General features: G+C 41.5%; 1 protein-coding gene across 1 annotated transcript in view; it reads left to right on the top strand.

The window, feature by feature from the left end:
• The window catches only part of st8sia2 (ST8 alpha-N-acetyl-neuraminide alpha-2,8-sialyltransferase 2), a 43,068-nt gene extending 21,634 nt beyond the window's left edge, over window positions 1-21,434 (top strand). Inside the window, exons 4-6 of the mRNA XM_072565208.1 lie at window positions 6,469-6,726; window positions 11,383-11,676; window positions 19,203-21,434. Coding sequence (XP_072421309.1) covers window positions 6,469-6,726; window positions 11,383-11,676; window positions 19,203-19,488 — 838 coding nt within the window. The 3' untranslated portion in view covers window positions 19,489-21,434. The remainder of the gene's footprint in view (window positions 1-6,468; window positions 6,727-11,382; window positions 11,677-19,202) is intronic.
• Window positions 21,435-27,310: the final 5,876 nt, after the last annotated feature.

The raw sequence follows: 27,310 nt of genomic DNA, 5'->3' as shown, positions 1-27,310 counted from the left end.
GATCACTGCTGTGCTCCAGACACTAGGTCACTTTTCCTGATCCTTGCTACTATTTCGGATACAAGTAGTCATAGACATATGTCGGCTCCCAATCCTTCAACTCAAACTTAAAATTCTTATTCTTCTATTCAAATTCCTCTATTGCTTCCCATCCCCAGCTGTGTAACCTCTTCCAGTTTTACAATCCTCCTGAGAAATCTGCTCCAATTCTGGCCTCCTGCGCATCTTCAATTTCCTTCACCTCTCTAATGACAGCTATGCTTTCAGTTTCCGAAATTCTGGCATTCTGTCCCGTGACTGTTTGTTGAAGGTATTCTTTTGAAACTTGCTTCTGTATCTAAGCTTTTAGTGAACTGCCCAAATATATTGTTACGTGGCTCAATGTGGAATTTTGTTTGATTATACTCTTGGGAGGCAACATGGGATATTTAAGTACTTTAAGGGTGCTATATAAACCATTGTTTGGACTTATATCTGTAGCTTTTTTCATGAGTGTGCGTTCTTATTGCAGTGCTTTCATTCCCCAGTCATCTCTCACTGATAAAATCACATTAAATAGACCTTACTTCCCTTTTCACCCAATCCATTGAGTTTGAGTCATTCTGTGTGAAGATGGTGTGTGAACTAACAAAGTGGTGACTCCAGGTTCAAATGTTTAATTCAGTTGAGGTTTCTGTTAATTAAGCCTGAGATGTGTTCACCGTCAGTGGAGGTGTAATGGTCCAGGGAATTGGAATAGGCACAGAGTGCCAATATTCACAGAGTGTTGTCAAGACTCTGTTTGCAGGATACGCCAGTCAAGAGTCATTGATGCAGCTGAACCCAGGTTGCAACTGGTTCATTGTCCTGAGGGAGTATTTCAACTGGCAAGGCTGGTTGGAGGAAAACCTTGAGAAAATGGGGAATGAGTTTGGTATAGCAAAGTGCCACATGTTCTGAAATAACAAGCTTGTGAGGAGAATTGTAACTTACAGCAGAAAGCAGGCAGGTTAAGGAGAAAGAAGGAATTAAAGGCATAAAAAGGAACGGGGGGGGGGGGGCAGGGCAAATGAACATGACTGGGCTGCAGACAATGTATGCAAATCTGCAACGTATTCAAAATAAATATTGAGGACTGGGATCATTAACTAAAATGGAGCGATGTATGGTTGCAATGTCGACCGAACCTTAAATCCAGTAAGGCTGAATGGAATGAGGGTGCATGACAGAAAATTAGAACAGAGGCAAATCAATTCATCTTCAACTTGACAGTACTTGGAGTATTATACTCCTGGAACTGCTTTTATTTTCTCCTTGCATAAATAATTTGGATGTAGGCACTAAAAGGAATGCTAATGAAGATCGCGACTGATACCAAATTAGGGACATGGCAAATACAGATTGCAGAAGTGTGTAAACAGGGAGGCAGAACTGGTGATGATTTGAATAGAGATTATTGCGGCAAAACCGTAAAGAAGTAATTTCTGTAAACAGGATACTGAAGGATGAATGCCTTAAATAGCAACACTTTCGATGAAATTGGGGAACAGAGATGCCTGGGCATCCAGATAATCAGGTGGAAGTGGGTACTGCAGATATTGGAGATTAGAATCATGATCAGAGTGGTGCTGGAAAAGCACAGCAGGTCAGGCAGCATCCAAGGAGCTGGAAAATCAATGTTTCAGGCAAATGCCTTTCATCAGGACCATTCCTGATGAAGGGCTTTTGCCCGAAACGTCCATTTCCCTGCTCCTCGGATGCTGCCTGACCTGCTGTGCTTTTCCAGCACCACTCTAATCTTGATCCAGATAATTAGATCTATAAAATGCAGGATTAATAGGCTATCAAGCAGACACAAATAGAATTATGGTCATTATTCACGGGTATTGAAGATGGAAACAATGTTGAATTTGGGTAAGAGATTGATTAGGTTACATGTGGAGTTTTGTGTACAGTGTGAAATAGGAAAGATATTAGGGTCATGGAAGCAAGAATTCACTGGGAATGAACGAATACATTTCCTAAATAGGGAAGGATAAGAAATCAAGCGTAAAGAAGATATCCAAACTCTGAATAGCTTGTAGAAATGTAAAATGAAAGATGATTGTCCCTTAGTACTAGTGCTCATCAAGGTTACTGGCACAGCTGGATACATAATAACAAGGGATGTAGATTCAGGATTAGCACTTGAGGAATGAAAGAAAAGTGGAAGAAAATATTTATCATCCAGGATTACCAGAACATGAGATGCTGCTTTATTTGTGATCATAAAGCAATTTGTAAGGGAACAGAATAAATCTTTGAAAAGAAAAGTTTTAAAAGCATTTATAGGAGGAGACAAATAGGAGTTGAATGGTTCTTCACTTGAAAAGATAACACTAAGAAACAATAGCTTAACTTAGAATCTCCAAGCAGTGCATTGATGAAGGAGGCTGGTTAGCTCATCATGTTTATGCAGGTTCTTTGAAACAGCTCTCTGTCACTCTTCCCTGTGCTTCTGCCATAGTATGGCAATTTCTTTTTCATTTTCACGTGTTTGTCCAATTCTCTTGTGAATGTTATGATTGAATCAGCTTTTATCAGCCTTTCAAGCAATACATTCCAAGTCATAACAACTCACACTGTGTATCTCAAGTACTCCATATCCTCTCTGATTTTCCTACCAATTACCTATGCTAAATCTCTACTCCTGATTCCAGATTCACCCACTAATGGAAACCTTTTTTCCTGTAACGGCTCAGTCTTGAATGAATGTATTTAATGAGCTCTTGACTTCCCCTACATGTCCCTAAGGAGAACACTCTGAACTCCTCAAGTCTGTCCACGTAACTGAAGTCATTGTGATAGTGTCACGGGTAATAAGGTCACTGGACTAGTAACCCAAAGGCCCAGGTTAATGCTCGAAGGAATGTGACTTTCAGTGGCAGCTGATGAATTAAAATTCAACTAATAAATCTGGAACGTGAAGTTAATTCCAATGATGATGTTATGACAGCTCCTGTTTTTATTGTTGTTCACTAGTGTCCTTTCAAGAAGGAAATCTGCCATCTTTATTTAAAATAAGTCAGCTCTGACGAAGAGTCATCTAGATTCAAAATGTTAGCTTGCTTTCCACAGATGCTGTCTGACCCGCTATGATCTCCAGCATTTTTGGTTTTCAGTACAGATTCTTGCACCGACAGTAATTTGCTCCTGCCATCTTCACTTGGTCTGCCTACATGTGTCTCCGCCCACAGCAATGTGGTTGTCAATATGGAGTCCACCTGAATTAGCCTGGCAACACACTTTAAGGCAATAAGGGATGGGTAACAAATGCTGGCCTTATCAAAGGTGCCCACAACTCATGAAGGAAGGAAGAGAAAATGAACTTGTAAATTTTTCAACTTCCATACTAAGATCATTACTTGTTCCTGCTGTGCCCATAATTGGACATAATAATATAGCTAAGGTCTAACCAATGATTTATAAAGGTCAATCATCACTTTCTCACTCTTGTACTCTATGCGTCATCTTTTCTGTAATTTCAGTGATTTGTACTGCAGAATCTCCATTATCTGCCATTAGAGGGACCTCTGGTGGATAACAGAGTCTGGCAAATAGCCTAAGAGACCCTATATCCAGATGATATTTAGATTTAGATTACTTGACAAAACATTTTGCAGCGTGTGCAGATAGGGTCATGTTCTCCCTTTCCACAAATAGATTGTTCGTGGAAAGCAAACCTATCATTTGAATCCTCCAGTCAGTGTGTGAAACTAAAATCATACAATGACTACACTTCAGAATTACTTAATTGGTTGTATAGTGCTTAAAGGTTGCCCTGAAGTCACGAGAAACTTCCATAAATGTAAATCTTTCTTCAAAGTTTTCCAGATAATACGAGGAAGTGAATTCCCAGCTATCCATTAGCCTTTTTGTAGGTCCAAGAACCCAGAGTCTGTGAACAAAAAAAAGTCCATTGAATTTTAGCAAACCTGAATCTGAGCTCCCAAAAATATTTCTCTTGAGACTTTGAGGAAAGGGGAAAGAGGATTAAGAATATTGGAAACCAGAAGTAGCTGAGACAAGGAAGTGGATTAATTAAAGGCTAATCATGAGCTGGGGAGATGGTGGCATAGCACTAATGGCATTGAACGGTTAATTAGTCATTCCTGAAGCCCAGTCTATTGCTTTCGGGACATGAGTTCAAATCTCATCATGGTATCTGGTGGAATTTATATAACGGTGGTTTTGGTAAACCTGCAAACTATCAGCATTTGCTATATTAACCCATCTGGTTCATCAATGTCAACTTGGGAAAGAAATCTGCCATTTGTACTTGGTCTGTCTTAAATGTGACTCCAACCCGCCAGCAATGTTGTTGACTCTCAACTGCCTTCTGAAAAACCATTCAGTTTAAGGTAATTGGGATGGGATGGGGAACAAATATCAGCCTGTTAGTGACATCATGAAAGAGTAAAGGGAAACAAAATCATATTTCTGCTTGGTGTGGCTGATGATGCTCCAATTACAATAAATATTGCTTTCATTGACACAAAACTACCTATCAAATTGTTTAAATGTTATAATTTTACATTTGGTTGGGAATGGTACTGCAGTGTTTACACAGCTGGAATGAGACCCAGGCTGCCATAAGCATGTGGATAAGTAGATGGTTACAGCCATCCTCCTTTCCCTCCTGGCTCTATGGGGGCTACTTGGTCACAAGCAGTAGGGGAAAGCCATGAGAAATAGTCTGACAACAAGGGGCTCTTGTCTTAGACAAGATAGCAGGAGAAAGTGAGGAATGCAGATGCTGAACATCAGAGTCAAGAGTGTGGTGCTGGAAAAGCACAGCAGGTCAAGCAGCATCCGAGGAGAGGGAGAATCAACGTATCAGGCAAAAGCCCTTCATCAGGAGCAGTCCTGTTGAAGAGCTTTTGCCCGAAACGTTGATTCTCCTGCTCCGCAGATGCTGTGCATTTCCAGTACCACACTCTCGACTTAGACAAGATAGCAATCAGGTATGAGTTAGATGAGTAAGATAGACATTGTTACAAAGACCATTGGGAAAATCTTCCTCAAGGTCTAGACTTGTTCCACCCATCCGCACCCATGTTGTTGTGACAACATCAGATTGGATGGGGCTTAATGCGGTCTTCAGCATTAACCTTTCCAGAATCATTGTCAAAACGGTGGCGCTGGAAAAACACTGCAGGTTAGGTAGCATTCAGGGAGCAGGAGAGTTGATGATTCATCAGGAATGAGAAGGGCTTATGCCCAAAACCTCGACTCTCCTGCTCCTTGGATGCTGCCTGACCTGCAGTGCTTTTCCAGTGCCACACTTTTCAACTCTAATCTCCAACATCTGCAGATCTCACTTTCTCCTTTTCAGAACTATTAGCTTACACAGCACTGCTAGTATCTGATAAGGTGTGGGGGGGGAAGGGGCTTTCAATGCCATTGGTTGAAGCTTCTTTTGTTTCTGTTGGTTGATTATCACTTGGGTTTGTACTCCATCCACCAGCGATGCTGCACAGTCACGATGTCATGACTTCCTCAATGTTGAGGCTCTGTGTAACTTGCATTAAAGCTTCTCCTCATTTATATTGTGATTTTGTGCTTTTCATGGCTCTGGGATTTTACAGAAAAATGCTGTCTAGTAGGTGATACAACGTGACCTGCATTGTTTTGGGAGTGATCTTATGTATGTTACAATTCTCCCCTATATATTATAGTAATTTAACATCTATGTTAAAGTGCTGCTCACTGCGTACCCAGCTCCTGGCTCATAAATGTTCCCATGTTCCCTGTATATCACAACAGTCGTTCATGAATGTTAATACATTGCTTCATACGTATATGATGCTACTTGTGTACTGCATATTCCAATGGGGATTGTTTCTACATCTGAGAAGGATAAAGTTGCAGGATTAAGGAGGAAGAATACAGGAGTGAAACTGATCAGATAGCTTTTTCAAAGAGCTAGCAGAGACATGAAGGGTTGAATGGTCTTGGGCGGCACGGTGGCTTAATAGTTAGCACTGCAGCCTCACAGCACCAGGGACCCGACTTTGATACCTTCATCGGGTGACTGGCTGTGTGGAATTTGCAGATTCTGTGTGGGATTCCTCCCACTATACAAAGATGCACAGGTTAGGTGAATTGGCTGTACTTAATTGCCCGTATTGTTCAGGGATGTCTAAGTTAGATGCATTAGTTGGGGGTAAATATAGAGTAGGGGCATAGGTATAGGTGGGTTACTCTTCAGAGGGTCGATATGGACTTGTTGGGCTGAAGGGCCTGTTTCCATACTGTAGAGAATCTAATCTTCACTTGAAGTGCATACTTTTATAATTGATGTGCTACTCCTGAGCTAGGCCAATTGCTGGCAGATGTAATTTGCATGTAGTGTAAGACTAAATGTATTTAAATGTACATTAATATAAATGTCTCAGCCTTCATTTTACTGTCATTTAAAATGTGCTATGTTCTTTTTTTTGTTCCTAGAAAAGACATACTAAAGTTCCTGGATGCAGAAAAAGACATTTCGGTTCTGAAGGGCAAACTGAAGGCAGGGGATATTATTCATTATATATTTGACAGGGACAGGACCCTGAATATATCCCATACTCTGTACGAGCTGCTACCAAGGACATCACCAATGAAAAATAAGCATTTCAGACAGTGTGCAATTGTAGGAAATTCTGGGATTCTGCTCAAGAGTGGCTGTGGGCAAGAGATTGACGCTCACCAATTTGTAATAAGGTAATACCTAAAAAGCTGGTGTGCACATAGAAACAGTACAAAAATCATAAAACATGTGCACGTTTATATTGAGATGCTTGATTGTATTAAAACTGCAAATAGAACATACTCAGGATCCTTTGAATGGAATCCCAGCTTAATCCCATAGTGGTTTAATGACTTCTGAGTCAGAAACTTAGAATTCAAGCTCTTTTTGTGATTTAGGGAAACAAATCCACCATCCATACCTGGTCTGGCCTACATGTGACTCCAGATCTGCAGTAATGTATTAACCTTTAACTGCTCTCTGAAATAGCCAAGCAAACCATTCTGGTTTAGGGCAGACAGGGAACAGGCAACAAATGTGATGCTTGCAAGCCATGGAGAAGAAAAGGATTTTTTTTTAAAAATACTAAAATGGTCCATATTGCTGAAAGAAACAAGATAGGTTCTTGAAGCTTTTCATCTTGCACTCATCAGGACTGATGCAAGAATTCCAGATTTCAAAGGGAATAACAATTTATACTATGCAAGAACGTTGAATTTTTTTCAGCAATCCTCAGGTTATGCACTATCGTGGGACAAAATGATTTATATTCTAAACTGTACTTGGTAACAGTGATACTCTAGTTATATTTAACCAACTGCTGAGACTGTAATCACAAATGGACTTACTGAGTATCAATAACTTTAGATTGATTGAATATCCATTACACTGGATATATATTAACCCTGTATGAATTCAGTTCATGTTAAGGTAACAGAACAGATACACACATTACAAAGGTAGTTAATAAAGGCAGATTACCACACTTTTTAAAACTGGCAAACAAAGCTCTGGCTTCATTTCTGAAATGTTAGAACTGAGAATCAAAGAATCGCTATAGTGCAGAAGCAGACCATTCAACCCACATTGACACTCCAAACAGCATCCCACCTAGACCCAACCCTCCTTCCCTACCTCTGTAACCCTGCATTTTCCTTGGCTAATCTACCTTGCTTGCACATCCCTGTGTGTGACAATACAGGACAATTTAGTGTGGCCAATCCACCTACCCTGTACATCTTTGGAGAGTGGGGGGAAACCAGAACACCCGGAGAAAAGCCACAGGGAGAATGTGCAAAATTTCACACAGACAATCACCTCTGATTGAAATCAAACCCGGGTCCCTGGCACTGTAAGGCAATAGTGCTAACCAATGTACCACCATGCTGCCCTTACGTAAAATGTGTTCTAGCCTTGATTGGAATAGTATGGATTTTATGATCTTCATGTTATTGCTAAGAAAGGGAGTAACTGAGATTCATAATTACAAGGTGGTCACTAGTACATTCAGTTGAGAAATTAGGAGAAACATCTTCACTCAAACAGTGATGAGAATGTGGAGTTCACTACAATAATTCAGGTGAGTAACATAGATGCAGTCAAGCAGAAGTTAGGTAAGCATGAGGGACAGAGAGGGCATGTTGATGGTATAGGATGTAGAAATGGGATGAGGAAAATCAAAGAACAAGGACAAAGGCAATTGTGCAAGTTATTACTTTGGGAAATGATAACCTGACCCTGACAGGATGGGAGAGAGCAGAAATCTAAACCAGTGAATTAGCAAATACACTAGAGGTTACAAAAGTAATAAGGTGATAAAATTAAAGGCTGTATATCTGAATGCATGTAGCTTCCAAAGAAAACAGATTATCTGATAGTGCAAATAGAAATCAATAAGTGTCATAGCTACAGGATGACATGGATTGGGCTTGGAATATTGCAAATTTGATGATCTTTGGCAGAACAGGAAGCTAGGAAGAGGTGGGGGCATGGCTCTGTTAATTCATAACGTGAGCATATTATAGAGGGATGACCTAATTTTAGGATGAGGATGTCGACGTAGTTTCGCTGGAGGTGAAAGGTCAGAAGGGCAAGAAGTCACTTGTGGCATTACTGTGAAGTGATAAGTAGGCTGGTTTTTAGAGGATTATGCACTCTCTCCAATCCTCACCTTTGGCACTGTGTGATGCCTTGGTGAAGTCATTCAAATGTTCTCTGTGACTTTCTGAATAAACGTTCTCCACATTGCTTGGTCAATCAGGGTTTCCGATGCTCAAGCAATTATATTTGCCCTCTCCTGGGTTGCTTTGAGGACATGCTGCATTCTCCAGTCTAAAGGCTTGTGAGCTGCAAAGTTCCGACAGCACTGGCTTAAGTCCCATCACGAAGTTTTAACTGGATTAACCGCTAATCGACAAAAACGCTTCTCCTGCTTCTGTAGGAATTCAAATCTTCTCCAGATTGGTCTCCATTTACTTTTAACAATTAAAAAGATATAGGTAAGTCAGGGAAAGGTTTCCATGGTTATAGTGCTGCTTTTCCAAGAATCGATTTATTGTCCATAATCTGACTGTAATAGCAAAGCCACACTTTATATTTTTTATATAAATTGATCATTTATTTTACTGTAAAATTGATACCATAGATCAAGGGTCAAATATTTGTGAAGCAATTTAAAATTCACATTTATAAACACTTAGGATTGATTCATTTCATCTATTAATCTCTATTAATCAAACATTTCACATAATACAGACTACACTGTGGTGAATTTCACCAACTATTTCAAATGTTTTTCATTATTGACACACTTTATACTTTGTTCCAGCATCTTGGATTCCACTTGCCGCTAATTAAACTCATTAAGACCTCTTTATAAAAACAGCTGGAATGTCTGAACCCTTGACCTTTTTCCATTGTTCTTGATTTGCTCCTTTTCTTCATCTTCTGATTGTATTGATTCTTCAAGAATGCTGGCAGAGCTATGACGATTCATAGTGAACTTCCATTAATTCCTCTTTCGGATGCAGTCTGACCTATTGTATACCTCCAATATCTGTGCATGTGAAAGACATCTCTACAAATTCTTTATTTGCCTTCTTCATCTTTTTCTCTCTTTTTCTTCTTTTCTTTTTTTTCAATTCGGTTGAATGAAGGTGATGTACAGATCAGCTATGGTCTCATACAGTGATGAACCAGGCTCAAGATACTTTGTTTCCAGAGTACAATATGTTTTAATTGACAGCCACCCCCTCTGCATACCAAATCTTTTTTCTTTATTTTGTTTGCATTGTGTGAAAGGAACAAAAGTATCTATGTGCTTCATTTCTCTTGGTTCCCTGCAGAGAATTGTTGGCTCGGTTTCTTTTATTTTGGATTCTTTGTGAGTTCCACCTTCGCACTTAGTCACAGCAAGTATGAAGTCTGTGGTACCTGAAAACGGGATGGTTGCCAGCTCTATTCCTGGAGGTTCTGTCACGTGACTTCTTATTTGCAGTGCCGCCCCCATACTCTCACCACTGGTCATCCAACACATCTGTCTTCGCTATGCCCCATCTTCCCATGCCGACTGAGAAGAGATCAAACATACTGTTACTGTTGTTTGTGATATTTGGCTCTCAATCAAACTGTCTTTATCTATCATCCATGCAATTTATTTTTCAACTAATGAGTGGGAAGTTTTAAAGAGAATTAAGAGGTGCTTTGTAATGTCCTTACTCCTGAGTTGCTTGCAGATTAATTCTTGGAGACAAAACTAGCTTTGTGGATTGACAGCTGTGGGTAACAGGGATTGTCCTCATCTCTTGTCCTGATATCCCTCCCATTCCTTGCCCCTCCCAAACCGCTAACAAGCTTTAATACAGCTATGAGTTGGCCAATAACTGGTGGGAGCTGTAGCCACCTTTGAAGTCATGGTGCTGACCACAACAATATGGTTAATGATGTCGGAAATGCACAGATTCTCTTCAGCATCTCGAAAGAGAACAGGCAGTTTAAGATTGAGGGTATAGACCCTTTCATCGCAACTGGGAACTAGAAGTGACTGAGTCCCTTCTCAGGGGTAAAGAAATAAAGGGCACGAGGCAGAGTCGAGAATTGTGACTTCCGATATCTTTCACAGGAAAGCAAAAGTTACTTCAAACTACATTGCTGCATCTTCACAGTCACTGGGTTGAAATCTTGGAACTCTCCACCAAACACACACTGCACCTGCCCATACACCCTGAGGTCAACAGCAGTTCAAGAAAACTGCTTACCACCACCTTCTCAAGGATAATTAACAATCTGCAATAAATGTTGGCCTGGCAAGTGGCACCACATCCCATGAACAAATAAACAATAAATTTGAGGGAAGACGTTTTGTAAAAGATGAAGACAGGGAGAAGTTTTTTTCTAAAATCATGACATTGAGATTCAGTTATGCAGGAAACACAAACCACAATGCAATAAGTGATAGTTCATGTTTGGCCAGGCCACCAAGAGAATACATAACCTCTCCCTCAAATAGTAAACAGTAAATGCTTTCGGAACCAGACATATAGGACTCTGACTTAAACCACATTCAAAGGGACTGTGTCACTGACACAGCAGCACTCCCTTGGGAGTCCAATAAAGCATCACTGTGATTATGTGATCGAATCCTGGCATGGGGCACCAGTTCAACATTATCAGCTAAGGCAAACTGATTCTATAAATTGTACACTATTTGTGGAGCAAAGGGTCTTGATGGTCCCAAGGGGTTTTTTCTTATTACATACTAACATATATCCTTCCATTCCAGACTGGGTGATAGGTCATACACTGTTGTGGGAACTGTGAATGATTAACTTGCAGATTTATTCTTTTCAAAGATGCAATCTTGCCCCAGTGGAAGAATATGCACAAGACGTTGGTTTGAAGACCGATTTAGTAACAATGAACCCGTCAGTGGTGCAGCGTGCATTCGAAGATTTGAAGAATGAGACGTGGAAGGAGAAACTGCTTCACCGGCTAAAAATGTTGGACGGCGGAATTCTCTGGATCCCCGCGTTTATGGCTAAGGGGGGAGAGGAGCGAGTCGAATGGGTGAACAACCTCATCGTAAAACATAAGCTCCATTTGCAAACCGCTTACCCATCACTGAGGCTCTTACACGCTGTGCGAGGGTGAGTGCCTGCTCTTCTAAGGAGCCCACGTCTGCCCTGTGACCCAGCCCCCAAAACTGTTAGTTTGATTCGTTTTCTGATTGTTAAGTCACTGCTGTCCAGAGGGAGTACTGCCTCCTCAGACAGACTTGTCTGAGCTTCTGCTGCGTGTACACTGCTCTTGGTAACAAGTTAGAGCTTGCCGCCTGTTAATTAGGTCACGGCCCCAGCAGAACATAATGAGATTAAAGTGAAAGTGTTAAAAATCGAGGTGCTGGAAATGTTTGTGCACCAGTGATTTGGGCTCATTGTCCATTCATGGAGGATGTGGCAACTAGCAAAGAGTGAAAATCAGAGCGAGGAGTTCTTTGTGCTAAAACTTGGTCTACTGTTGCAATGACAAAGATTTTGTAAAATCCTCTAGCATTGAATCTCAGTGGATGAAATGTTCCAAAGAATTAAAATCTGAGCTCCAAATTTATCAAGTATTTACCAATTGACCACAAATCTCCTTCATTCAAATTTAGTCGACGAAAACAGTGATCTTACTTGCAAACATGATCTAACTTAACACATCAGAAACCAACTCTGATATTGCAGGTACAAAATCAATGTTGTCACTTCAGTGCAGTATTGAGTGCTAACTCCCTTCAGTTAAAACTTTAATTGTGGCCCAGTCTGCTCTGAGGTGAACATAACAGACTCTGATGCAGTATTTTGAAGGTGAGCGAGGGAGTTCTCTCCAGCGACCCGTATTTATCCCTCAATTAACATCGTACAAACTGCCTAGCTGATAAGTACCACATGACTGTGCGGGTTTGTTGTGTGGGTGATTAGCTGTGGTTTTCCCTACGTTACAGCGTCGAGTACACTTCAGAAGTGTTGTGAGAGGTCTAATGGTCATGTAAAATGCATATCTTCATTAAGTGGAGGAACATTGGGCTTAGCTAAAACTTTTGAATCACCTACTAACACAAGATGTTTAGACACACTAAGAGAGTGTCAGCTTTGATTTTTGCACCTTGGATCTGGAGTGTGACTTGAACCAAGATCTTTATGATTCAGCAGGTGTTGGAGGAAGGCGTGCACACAGGACTGTCTATCCATTGCAATGAATGAAAACAAAAATTATAAATCACACAACACCAGGTTATAGTCCAACAGGTTTACTTGGAAACATTAGCTTTGGAGCGCCACTCCTTCATCAGGTGGTTGAAGGAGCAGTGCTCCGAAAGCTAGTGCTTCCAACTAAACCTGTTGGAGTATAACCTGGTGGTGTATGATTTGTAACTGTGTACACCCCAGTCCAACAATGGCATCTCCAAATAATGAAAGCAAAGTATGTGAAGTGTGTTTGCTTATTTCATTGTCATAATGCTCCAACCATTTCATTCATGCAACTGGTCCTGGTGTTTATATGTGATCATGCATGTGTGCCTATAGAATCATTGAATCCCCATAGTGTGGAAACAGGCCCAACAAGTCCACACTGACCCTCTGAAGTGTAACCTGCCCAGACCCATTCCCCTACCCTATTACTCTACATTTACCCCTGACTAATGCACCTAACCTACACATCCTTGAACTCTATGGGCAATTTAGCATGGCCAATTCACCTAACCTGCACATCTTTGGATTGTGGGAGGAAACGAGAGCACCCGGAGGAAACCCACGCAGACACAGTGAGAATGTGCAAACTCCACACAGTCGCTGGAATTGAACCTGGGTCCCTGACGCTGTGAGGCATATAGATTCTCCCCCTACTTCGTGGAGGGGCATCAAGGCCAAGCACAGCTGAAATTATTAAGCTCAGCATACAAGACATTGCATTTACATAGCACCTTTACCAGAGTAAAATGTCAAAGGCAAAATTTGATACTGAGCCACATAAGAAGATATTAAGACAGAAAACCAACCTTTCTTGAAGAGGTAGCCTACAATTATTGTTGAAGAGGAGAAAGAGGTAGAGCAAGTTAGGGAGAGACTGTGCCAAGAAGGCTGAAAGATGTGGCCATCAATGTGGGAGAGAATGGAATAGTGGGCAATGTGAGAACATGGAAGGATTGGAAAACAAGGATGATATTTTAATAACTGAGCTGTTGCCAGTTTGCAAATCAATGGCAGTCAGTTAGTACAGGTACAACAGGTGAGTAGGATTTGTTTCGGGTTAGAATACAAATGGTGGTGGCGAATCGGGTGAGCTCAAGTTTCCAATGAGTAAGTGGCAGGAACTTGGCTGGGAGAACAAAGATATAATCAAGATTAGATGTAAAGTTAAGTTGCCATCATCTTAACAGACCATAGGGCTGCTCTCTCATTATAGACTGGTGGTGGTGATTTAGCCTGAGGATCACCATACCTCAGGTGAGGGGAAAGGTTGAGAAGGAGAGTCGGTTACATTAGCCTCAGCTGGCGATGGGAATTTAACCCACGCTGTTAGCATCACATTAGTTTGCAAGCCAACCATACAGCCAACTGAGCTAAACCAAACCCCCTTCCAGACTAGCTGTAGTGAAGTCAGGATGAAGGGTTCAACAATAGGTGAGCTAATGGAGGTGGGCTTTGACTTAGGTAAAGTTCCGGTAAAGTTGATGGCTATATGATCGGAAGCAGATGGAAAGCCAAAGCTGACCCTTCAATGTGCACAATGTTAGAGGTGCAGTCTTTCCTCCGAGGTGTGAAAGCAAGGTCCTACCTGTTTGCTCAGATCGATGTAAAAGATCCCATGTTACTGTTTAGAAGAGGAGTAGGGGGGTTATTTCTAGAGCCCTGACCAATATTTACCCCTTAATCAACATCTGGTCATTATCATATTGTTAACCGTATTCATCCAAATATAAGTATTAATCTATGATGATGGTGATGCAAATAAAGGAGAAGCAAAACAAATCGAACCTCTTCTTGGGAGGCTTTCATCAATTGCATTTTGTTGTCACTGTACAAACACATGTCATGCTTACAGTGTTTCCAACCCTTTGGTATTTGAGATAAGCCTTTTACTAATTGGTCACAACAATTTCGGGCAAGACAACACAATTGCAGGAACCTTCCCCTCACCTTACTTGCTTCCTGTAAGAATCTTTGTCATATACATCTGCTAACAGCTGAACATCTTTTCTCAACTTCGAAGCAACGTGAGTGAATGTGTGGGCACTTGACTGGCTAGAGCAGTAATAGGGATGTTTCTGTAATGAGTCACTCTATCACCATGCGTTCCTGCTCTGGGGTTTTTTCTAAAATTAAGTTTTTTCTTAATTGGTAGATTACTTGACATGTACAGAAAGTAAATCATTTTAAAATCTGAACAGTTTTTCCAGCTTCAAACCATATTAACACCTCAGCACATAATGAGATTTGGCAACAATGTGGATTGACTTGGCTTTGTAACAAGATGTTCTGAGACAAATTCATGAAATTAATTCTTCAGCCAATCAGGGAAATATTTGCTGGCTAACATTACATTATTAACCTGAAGAGGTGAAAATGTTAACTGCCAGCAGGAATTAATTTATTTTAAGTTTTAAACTTCCTGTACTTAGGTGTTAAAAATAATATTCTGAAAGAGTGTGGTTGTCTCCTCAATAACGAATGCAGCATTCATCGAAATCCAATTATTTGATTGGTGTGGTTGGGATAGAAAATACATACTATTTTAAGCAACTTTGAATATCATGGTTAATGGACTTTTCATTTTGGAAAGAAAAGCAAAATTAAAGTGACCAAAAATCTCCTCAAACTCCTGGAATAATTGTTCTCTCTCATACCCAGAATAATCTGTCTGCCTCAGTTGACAGATTGACAGCACCTCCTCCAACTTTCCAACTTATCCCTGAGCAGTCCCACCTCTGACATGTTGAGTTTGCACTGGCACCCTTCCCCATCTCCTCCATTCCAGTTCAAAGCATGCCTCATTTTTTGCCATTCTCACTGGGGCTGTTCTTTCCTCCCCATTTCCCATTCCTGTTTCGCAATCTTGCATTCAAATTGCGCAATTTCTTCAACCTTTGCTAATACTGTATGCTCTTCCACTCCTGTCATTCTCACCCTCATACAATCTTCCTCTGTCTCCTGTTACCCTCGCTGTTCATTCCACCATTGTTAGCCCTGCCTTTGACTCCCCAGACACACTGGAATTGACTTGTATTCCCTTTGCTCTGCAGTACCTACAGCAACTGGCGGTGTAAGGCCAGAAGACTGTATTTGTTTATCTTGCATCTTTCAGTGTCTTAGGATAAGGTGCTTGACAGGCAGTAAGTTACTTGTGATTTTTGAGAAGATTTATAGCTCAGGTTGAGGTTCAGGTTGTAAGTTTGCTCGCTGAACTGGAAGGTTTGTTTTCAGACGTTTGATCACCATGTGAGGTAACATCATCAGTGAGCCTCTGGTGAAGCACTGGTATTCTGTCCTGCTTTCTATTTATGTGTCTTGGTCTGTTAAGGTGGGTGATATCATTGCCAGTTCTTTTTCTCAGAGGTTGGTAAATGGGGTCCAAGTCGCTGTGTTTTTGATGGAGTTCTGGTTTGAATGCCAGGTCACTAGGAATTCCAGTGCATGTCTCTCTTTGGCCTGTCCTGGGATGGATGTGTTGTCCCAGTCGAAGTGGTGTCCTTCTTTGTCTGTGTGTAAGGATACTAGTGATAGTGAGTCATGTCTTTTGGTGTTCGTGTATCCTGGTGGCTAGTTTCCTGCCTGTCTGTCTGATGTAGTGTTTGTTACAGTCCTTGTATGGTATTTTGTAAAGGGCATTTGTTTTGCTGGTTGTTGGTATAGGGCCATTTAGGTTCATCAGTAGCTGTTTCAGTGTGTTGGTAGATTCGTGGGCTACTAGAATGCCAAGGGGTTGGAATAGACTGGTCGTCATCTCCAAGGTGTCTTTGATATATGGTAGTGAGGCTAGAGTCTCTGGGCATGTTGTGTTTACTTGTTTGGGTTTGTTGTTTAAGAATCAGTGGACTGTGTTTATTGAATACCCATTGTTCTTGAATATGCTGTATACATATTTTTCTTCTGCTGCCCATAGTCCTGGGTGCTGCAGTGTGTTGTGACCTGTTTAAATAATGTCCTGATGCAGCTCCGTTTGTGAGCGTTAGGATGATTGCTCTGTAGTTCTGAAGTATCTGGTCAGTATGTGTTGCATTACTGCTTCTGCTAGGAAGCCTGATATTGGTGATCCCATGTTCTGTTGATTTTTTTTTTGTAGATCTTATCATTGAAGGTGAATTGGATAGTGAGGCACAGGTCTTCCAGCTTGAGGGTGTTGTCCTTGCTGATGAAGTTTGTGCTGTCTGGTGTTAGTGTCCTTGGTTTGTCTAGTAGTGTGGTCAGTGTTTCTTTGGCCAGGTTAATGTTAATTGTTGTGAACAGGGTTCTTACATCAAAGGAGACCATTATTTTGTCGCCTTCTATTTTGGTGTCTTTGATAACATTCAGGAATTCTTGGGTGGAGTGGATGGAGTGGCATGAGTCTGTGTGTTGGTGAGCTGGGAAGTGAGACTATGGATCAGAGGGGGCCCCTGGTTTGTGTACTTTAGGTAATCCATAGAAGCGAGGTATGTTGGATCCATCAGGTTTCATTTTTTCAAGACACCTTTGTCATCACAAATCGGAACAAATTAGAGGAAACCTACAACATCATCAACAACTTGCTTATTGGCATAAAGTTCACAAAAGAGGAGAATAACAACAGACTCTTTGACCTCAGTTCACTCAAGCTACTGCAGCTCCTTTCTCTTACCACAATCCCACTGTTTCAGTATGTTAATTTTGATTAATTTTTCTGCTCTGTCTTGTCAGTGTTAGAAGGGTCAACAAGAACAGCTCCAGGCTTAATTGCGAGTAGGCATTGCAGATTCGGTTTTGTGTGCTTCCCCACTAGTGGAAAGTTGGCTTATTGATGAGGAAAGGACCCAGAAGGAAAAGATTGAACTGGGGTTTGTGCTAAACTGTAGGCCAGCAATAAAACCTTGTAAATTTCTGAAAGTATTTCACTGGCCAATTCAACAAGTGAAGTTTGTTAAACATGTTTGATTCCTGATCCTCAATGCCTTAAGTTTAAAATTCTGAACCTGGACTTTTAAATCTAGAAAGGGTTCCCTTTTAAGAACTAATACACAGGGCAAAGAACAACAAAGTTCATTTCAGATACCTGATGTGGACTCTGCCTTGACTTCCCATTTACCTGTTGCCATCTCCTCCAGCCTCTGCTCAACATTTTAAATCTCTGCCTTGACTTCTTTACAGGTAACCTATTCTTCTCCTAAGTTAATGGCTAGAAAGCTAAGTGAAAAGAATCCATTGGCATTTGCTCAGTAGCCAGCTTGTAAGCTCTTCAGACCCCATTAAGATCTAGTTGCCTGGCAACTCAGGGCAGCTACACAATAGTACCAAGCAATCTAGATCGATGTCCAGTTTTATCTACAGCATTTCAGATTGACTGTGCCTTGCTGCAAAGCTCAGTGGTGTGTGCACCAGAGGTGTTGACACTGTCAGTGGGAAATCTTTCACTTTACTCTGCCTTTGACTGGAGTCTCTGTAAGGAATCTCATTGCCTGGAAACAGAAGAGCCAGTCAGAGAAAAGAACCACAGCAACTGGAGAATTTGTATTTAGAGGAATGATTTTAATTGTTACATTTGTCTGCTCATACACAACAGCCTAGTTCAACAATACCCTTCGAACCTTTTCTGGAATTAAAAGTCATGGTTCAGAATATTAAACTTAAGACATCGAGAATCGGCCATCAAACATGTTTAACAAAGTTCACTTGTTGAATTGGACAGAGAACACAATATGTAAAGGAGAACTGGAAAAGCTTGTCTATAGAATCCAAAAGAAAATGTGAACAGTTCATTTGAAGAACAAAGTGGAAGGAAATACTTCCATTTATCTCGCCACTGTCCTGATCGCAGGATGTCTCAAAGCACCGACTGCAAATGAAGTATGGCATTGGAAATAGATTTCCACTTTTCCTTAGACTCACAAATAGTGCCAGAGGACTGGAGAATTCTGAATGTTGTACCCCTTTTCAAAAATGGGTGTAAAGATAAGCCAGTTTAACTTCGGTGGTGGAAGGCTTTTAGAAATGATAACTCAGGATAAAATTTGTAGTCACTTGCACAAATGCGAAGTAATTGTGAAAAGTCTGCATGAATTTGCCACTCCACAGATGGTGCCAGAACTGCTGAGTTTTTCCAGTACTCTGCTTTTTCCCCCAGATCTCCAGCGTCCACAGTGCAGTTTGCTTCTATTTTGGAGTTTTCAAAATTACTTTGTGTTTAACGAACTTGTTTGAGTTTTTTGATGAGGTACCAGGGAGGGATTCTGCGGGTAAAAGACTATTGGTATATCACACAACAGACAAGTTGAGCAAAGTTACAGCACTTGGTAAAAAGGGACAATAGCAATGTGGATGTGAAATTGGCTGAGAGACAGGAAAAAGTGACTAGTGGTGAATGGTTATTTTTTGGCCTGCAGGAAGATGTATAATAGTTTCCCAGTAATTATAGATTGTTGAGGATTGGTAAAGTAACGGATTTCTTTCCTTCCTAGGTACTGGTTAACTAACAAGGTCCTGATTAAACGCCCCACAACTGGCCTGTTGATGTATACTCTCGCCACTCGGTTCTGCGATGAAATCCATCTCTACGGCTTCTGGCCCTTCCCTAAGGACCAAAAGGGAAATGCGGTGAAATACCACTATTATGACAGCCTGACGTACGAGTATAACTCAAGGGCTACTCCACACACAATGCCACTGGAGTTCAAGACACTACGGAATATGCATCTCCAGGGAGCATTGAAACTCAACGTTGGAGCCTGCAGATTGACAACATAAGACTAGCAAGAAGGTAGAGCGAGGGGGAAGACTTGTCTTTTGTGCCCAGTGCTGTGGCATCATCAAAGAAAAGGGAAGATAAAAAGCCAGCCTCATACAGAGGGAATCAATCACTCAGTGATTGGCCTCTGGTGGACAAGCCATCAACATCTGGACACACTCTGAGAGCGTTAACATAACAACGGGAACACAAACATTTTGTTGTCATTGATGCAAGTCAGAAGGACCAACCTGAAGGTACGACCACAGGATTGGACTCTTGTGAGCAAAATGCAGCAAGGTTTCTTCAAAGAGCTGGGTTTTCATCTGTTAAGATAGAACCTGGTCAGAGCAAACACGAGTATAGGAAACTTGAAATATAAACAAGTACGTTACGAGAAATGTAATCTTATTTTGTCGTTGAGACTTGTGAGGGACTTCCAGGAAACTACAGTGAACACTCTCACCAACAAATACAATTTGAAGAAAAATGACAAAAGAGAAATAATTTGTTTAGTTTGAATGTATACTCAAAGAATTCTGACACTTCAATGTGAAGAACTAAATCTCAACAACTTGCAAGTCTAAATGAAAGAAGTGAAAATTAGTCTTTGTTGCGTAAGAAAAGTTCAAGAGAATAGTCCAGAAGTTGGAGTTTTAAGTGATTAATGCAAATTTTCCAGATCACTGTTGTGTGAAATCTACTATTGACTATTACAAAGGGTCTGCTGCTCTCTGTATAAGACATCTGTTGTTCCAAACAATGGATATTGGCCACTAGACTGTGCTGCAATTTACTGCAATATGGAGTCAGCTGTTCCTCCAGTGGAAAGAATGCAGCTCTCTGTAACAGACAAGGACTGCATTTCAATATTGCAAAGGGTCTGTAATTCACTATAGTACAGGATTTGCAATTCGCTATATTCTAGGGGCTGTAATTCACTATTACACAGTCTGTAATTCATTATATTACAGGGTCTCCAATTCATCATATTACACATATGCAATTCACAAATTACAGGGTCTACAACAAAATAGAGTTGGTTTTCTCTATAGCTGTTTTTCAATATGAAGCATTCTCTAAAAGACACACATTGCTGATACTGCCAATTCTTTGCAATATTTAGAGAATGTAGTCTTCTCCGGAGTATACCATTCTCTATAACAAGTGCATATGGGATTTGCCATTCCCAAGATGACACGAGGAGTTTTCCATTCTCTATGCCACACTGTACAGAACAATTGGCAGCTTTCAGACTGCCTCATGATGTTTCACTCTGATTCTCTATGGTTACCTCAGTAGCATAACTACAGGTGCTTATCTACATGGGTCAAACAACAAACCCTTGTGGAGCAAACATTTGGGTGCAACTGCATTTAATGGTGTGGGAAAAATTAGTATTGGAACTATCACAAGAAGGTGACAAAGGTTCTGAAAGCTTCCTTACAGTGGAAGTGGAAGGTAATTCTGAAGTGGATAATTCAGTGGTGAGCTGACGGTATATGCTGGAGCCGATATTCTCTTTAATTTACACAGGATCTACTGCTGTCCATAATATACAGTTGGGCAGCTGTTCTTTATAGCTTTGTTTCAAACAACTGAACTGATATTCTCTGCACTACACCCTTGGGCTGCTATGCCATTTTCCATCAAATACAAAGGTTTGCTGTTCCCTCAAATATACAGTAAAGTTGATACTTTCTATAACATGCACTGAGCCTGATTATTTTGGAACTAAACTACTAGCACAATAAAGCACAGCCCATTTCACCAATGCCAGTCTTTTGAAAAAGCTATCCACTTTCTCATAGCTCTGCACACATTTTCCTTTCCAAGTGTTTCACCAGTTCTCTTTTAGAAGTTACTATTGAATCAGTTTCCACTATCCTTTCGGGCAATATGTTTCAAATCAAAACAGTTCGCTGCATAAAATTAGCTCCCATTCAATCCCTCTGGTTCTTTTACCAATTCCCTTATCCACATAGTTTTCTATTCTCTACCACATACATCAGGCCTGCCATAAGTTTTACTCTTACTCTGCCACTAGGAGACGTCATGGTGATCTAATGAGCAATTATAAAAATGGCTGCACGGTCAGAGCTTAGAGTCATAGAGATGTACAGCATGGAAACAGACCCTTCGGTCCAACCCGTCCATGCCAACCAGATATCCCAACCCAATCTAATCCTACCTGCCAGCACCCAGCCCATATCCCTCCAAACTCTTCCTATCCATATACCCATCCAAATGCCTCTTAAATGTTGCAATTGTACCAGTCCCCACCACTTCCTCTGGCAACTCATTCCATACACGTACCACCCTCCGCGTGAAAAAATTGTCCCTTAGGTCTCTTTTATATCTTTCCCCTCTCACCCTAAACCTATGCCCTCTAGTTCTGGACTCCCCGACCCCAGGGAAAAGACTTTGTCTATTTATCCTATCTATGCCCCTCATGATTTTGTAAACCTCTATAAGGTCACCCCTCAGCCTTGCTTGTGTTGTATTTATTGCATTTTTATTTGCCCATGCCTATTCTTGCCCAGGGACTCACAAGGGTAGAAACAGACCATTCAGCCCATTAAGTCTACCCAAATCTGAAGAGTATCCCACTCAGACCCAACCCCTTTCCCTATCCCCGTAAGCTCACATCTTCCATGGCTAATCCTCCCATCCCTGAACACTATGGGCAATTTAGCATGGCAATCTACCTAACCTGCACATCTTTGGATTGAGGGAAGAAACCAAAGCATCCAGAGGAAATCCACACAGACACGGGGAGATTGTGCAAACTCCACACAGACAGTGGCACAAGGGTGGGACCTGGGTCCTTGGCAGTGTGAGGAAGCAGTGCTAACCACTGAGCTACCCCAAATTTTACATGACAGTACAATTATCATGGTATCCTGCAGCACTCCCCCCAAATGGCCATTTGCTAGGTGTGATTTTCAGTAGTCATCAAAGAATTTAATGTCAAAAGAAATCCTGGTCATTGCTTAAAGTATTTTACTATGAATAACTTTTGAAGCACGGTGTCAATTGTTACAGAAGGCAAATTAGACAGTCACCCTGCATTAACAAGCTTCCACAAGCAGCACTGTGTTGGATGGCAGGTAATCTTTATTTGCTGCTAATGGTCAAGGGAGAAGTGCTGGCCAGGACCCAGGGACATTCTCTGCTCTCCTATCAGTTCTTTAATGTACCAGAGAAGACCTACAGCCGACTCAACCTTTCTTTAATTATCAAAATGAAGCCTGATGCAGCCACCACCACAGGTAGGGTAAAGAGATGGATCCCAAATCCACTGCATCCATGACATGGATTGAATTGTGTACTGTTAGCACCAACTGATCCACACCAGTCTGAGCAACTGCACCCTCCAGCTGCAAAGAAGTCTGAGTTACTTTTGGCAATATTTCCGAAGTTGATCGTATTGTCACTGGAAGGGTCTGTTTCCATGCTGTATGAGTCTATGACTAGTAATTCAGAGATCCAAATAATGCTTTGGGGACTTGGATCCAAATCTGATTTTGGCTGATGACAAAGTTTGAATTCAGTTAATAGATCTGTAATTTTAAAAAGGGGAAAAATTAGCCTAATGGCAACCAGGAAACATTTGTGGCATAGTGGTAGTGTCCTTACCTCTGAACCAGAAGGCCTGCATTCACATTCACCTACTCCAGAGGTGTATAAAAATGACTCCAAACTGATTTACTAAAAAATATCTTTATGTCCCCTAATGTTGTTCAGGGAAGCAAAATATCTAAAATTTGCAGGTGGTCTGGCTGACATGTGACTCCAGACCACCTGCAGTGTGGTTGACTCTGAACTGCCCTCTGAAATGGCCCAACAATGGTCCAGTCAGTTCAAGGAAAATTAGGAATGTGGACCAAATGCTGGCCTTGACAGTGATGCCAAATTGTATGAATGAATAAAGAAATGTATGGTGTCCTTTGCAGCTGAACAATGACGTTAGAAGCTCCAATTTCTTTCTATTAAATGGCTGACCAGGAAATCCACCTATTCTTGCTGCCTGCCATTGACGTCCATTGGGAGAACTGTCAACTTGAGCGCCTTTTGGGCAAGGCTCTGAATGCACATTCCTTTGTTTTCAAACCTTGGAGTGGAACTTGAACCTGCAGCTTCTGGATCAGAGAGAGGGACACTACACACAAGCCATATCCTTCCAAAATCAAAAACGGAAATTACTGGTAAAGCTCAGAAGGTCTGGCAGCATCTGTGGAGAGAAATCAAGAGTTTTGGGTCACGTGACCTTTCCTCAGAATTGGCTGTAATTAGGAAATTGCTGGTTTGTATACAGAAGATAGGGTGGGGGGAGGGGGTAAAGGCCAAATAATAGGCAGGGATAGAGCCCAAAGAAAGAGAAGATCAGTTGGACAGACAAAGGAGTGGATAACGATTGGGCCGCAGGGTGAACTCCCACCGACTGCCTTTCCAGTCCCTCCCCTTCCCTTCCATTCCTCTGGCTGACCCTTTCTTCCTACAACCAACCAAATTAATTCCTCCAATCAGCCAATCAGGCTGTACCCTCTACTGTTCACCTATCACTACCCCATCACTTGCCCTTCTCTCCACCCAAAACCTTCCCTCAACCCCCCCACCCCTTTATCCACAGCTCTCCCTACCCCCACCCCCAGTCCTGAAGAAGGGTTACACCCGAAATACAGTAGACTAGATTGAGTGATGTTCAGGTAAAGTGCTGCTTCACCCAGAAGGTGTGTTTGGGCCCTTGGATGCTGAGGAGGGAGGAAGTAAATGGGCAGGTGTTACACTTTCTGCGGTCGCAGGGTAAGGTGCTGTTGGGGAGTCGGGGGATGTTGGGAGTGAAGGAAGAATGGATCAGGGTGCTGCTATGGAAGGCTGACAAGGGAAGGGTGGCATCTCACAGGAGGTGGCAGAAATGATGGCGAATGATCCTCTGGATGTGGATGCTGGTGGGAGGGTAGGGAAAGACAAGGTGGAGCCCTACTGCTGATGCAGGAAGGAAGAGAGGAGCTGAGGGCTAAAGTGTGGGAGATGGGTCAGACCCAGCTGAATGCCATTTCAACAACTGTCAAAAATACACATCATTAAATGCATGGATGAAAGCCTGCAGGCTTGGTTAGTCCTTTCAAACTTCACTGATAAGCATATCTACTCAGTTCTTACCCTGGTCCAGCAAAGCTCGGTAACAGAGGCTAGATTGATCTTACCTTCGTTTGCTGTCAATACACTCAACGGCAAGTGTCCCTGGAGAATGATTGTGAGTCGAACTGTATTTTCTTCCCTGCTCTCTAGTCTCAATGCAATCAACTTATAGAATTGCAACTGCCTGGAGGAGAGACTGGGAGTGGAATTCGGAACCTTTCTTTGATTGAAAGCTTCTCCCTCTATGGTCAGAAGTTTGATTCACTCTCCACTCCCCACTCCTCCTTTCAGACATTCCACAAAACTGACCTCTTCAACTAAGCTGCTGATTGGCCTGAATGTTTCTCCTGTATCAACTTTTGTTCAATAAAGCCCCATGAACTATCTGGGGTATTTGACCATATGACAGCTACCAAATAAATACAAATAAAAGTAGATTTTTTTGGAGGAGATTTCAGACAAAGAGGGAAGAGTTGGACATTAATCTGGAAATAGAGGCCAAATCTCCAAAGAAAGCACTGTGGAGTGTTGCTGAATCAATACACTCAGGCATGTTTATCAATAGTAGCTAGCTCCAATGAAGAGCTCCATAAAAAGGCAATTTACAATTCATTGCCATTAGGCACCAACAAGATCAGTATGTTAAAAACTAATAACACTAGGACAACAGTAGGGGTTGTAACCAACGTCCCCATGATACCTTAAAGAAGTGCATACTTGGGTATTGTGTGAGGACAGGAATAGTCTAACTTGAACCAAACACTTGTTTCATGTTATTCTCCTGGATTGATTTTTCACTTCAGGATTAGAGAGCAATTATCCAGAATCATTTTCTCTTAATTGCCCCAGGAGGCTGCTCTGGATTTGTGCCTTTCGGAGGGAATGAGCATGACATCTCTTTGAAGTACACTCAGCACCAGGACTGTATCTGGGTCAATGCTTCAGTGAATAATCAACACAGATGAATAATTCAGGCTACACAATGCATTCACTAGTGTTTAGTTGCTTGTGATATGCAAAGTTGCTGTGTATGCTTCATTTACCATAAAGATTCTTTTTGATGTATTCCAAATGCTTGCACAGTCTAAATTTTGCATATTCTAAAAATAGCCACATTTCCTTTACCACATTTTAAACTTCCTGCTGCTCTTGAGATTGATTGAGATGGTTGAATTGTCTTGCAGCTATACGCACAATACACTCAGAGCAATGTCATGGATTTTTCAAGTTTGGGTTTTATCTTTCTTCATTTTATATTTACACGCTAAAAGAATCACAATAATGAAGTAGGGACACCCCACCTCTAGCCTTGCTCCCAAACTGGTGACTTTGTTTGCTAATACTACAGTAGCTTCAGCTCTTTTTTCCAAAGGTATGTCCAACTCACAGCACCACAACCTTCAGGAGGGATAGGACAAGGAAGCTGCTTCTGAATCTGCTCCCAGCTGCAACAAGGATTGAATCCCAAGATGCTAGCACCAGTTTGGCTGACACTGGCGATTCAGCTTTCCCAAAGATTCTCAGCTGCTGTGGCAACATAAGAGTTTTAGATGTGTGTTGTCGTGTGGACCTCTGGGTTATGATAGTAAACACCCCAATGTTCCTTCCAGCAAATAGCTGACTAGAAATCTCGCCCATACTTACTGCCTTCTAGTGTCGTATGTTGCAAGGGTTGATACTTTCCCATTTGGAAACATAATGACTGAACTTTCCTTGGTCTTCAGGTCCTACAATGGAACTCCTTGCTTAGAGGCAGGACACTACCTTCTGTTCCACAATACCTCTATAAGGCTATATGGTGGAGGCAATTAGCCCTTTGCTATTGTCACTGGTGATTTGCTCCTCCTTGTTTGAAGGTGACTCTAGAATTGCTCTAGTATTTTGCCCAAAGGACCATTCGAAAAGCATGAATCAAGGGCCAAGGCAGTGAGTGCAAGCAGCACTTGACAGTGAAGTCAAGTTTTTTGGGGGCGGTGTAGTGGCGGTGGTGGTGGAGAATGACACTGGAGTTGAGTCCAATATTGCTCTGTCTGATGTACCCCATCCCTGGACACCATGCACTTTCCAGCAGACGTCATCACATGTCATTCTGGAGCATGGAAGGTAATTGAACTTGTCTTCCTTATATGGAGGATTGCTGAATTGTGCATGGCATTGACTTTCCTCTACTTCTGGTATGATGGGACTATCCTCCAGTGTGGCAGTGTGGAGCAATCTCCCAGTCTCGTGATCCTCAAGGTGAAGCCTGGCATGGTCTGGAGCCAGGGTAGACTGGAGGCTAGGTGCCAGTATTATATAGGTTAGAAGGCTGCTGTTCTGGATTTTTATTTCTGCAATATTTTATTTCTCTATTTTCTAAGATCTTGTAATTATAGAAACTGTACCTAGGTACCTTTGCATCTAAGATGGTGCTGTAAGTGGCCACGTATAAACTTTTCACTATACAGATCATTCAGCTGTAACACCACAGTTGTGTTCCGCTGCAATCTCATGTTATAGAAAATTGCACTATGGAAAACGGCGATAGAAAATCGCACTGAAGAAGATCGTGAATAGAAAATCATTGCACCCATTCAGCAGAAAGTTCATGTTATCCAAACAATGTCCACAATTCTTCAATCGCGTTACAGCCAATTTGTGCTGACAAAACGTGCGTTACAGCAGAACAATGAGTATATGTGATAATAAAGTTAATTC

This window comes from Chiloscyllium punctatum, chromosome 48, assembly GCF_047496795.1.
Source record: "Chiloscyllium punctatum isolate Juve2018m chromosome 48, sChiPun1.3, whole genome shotgun sequence".
Classification (NCBI taxonomy): Eukaryota; Metazoa; Chordata; class Chondrichthyes; order Orectolobiformes; family Hemiscylliidae; genus Chiloscyllium; species Chiloscyllium punctatum.
This window is presented reverse-complemented; position numbering and strand designations above follow the sequence as displayed.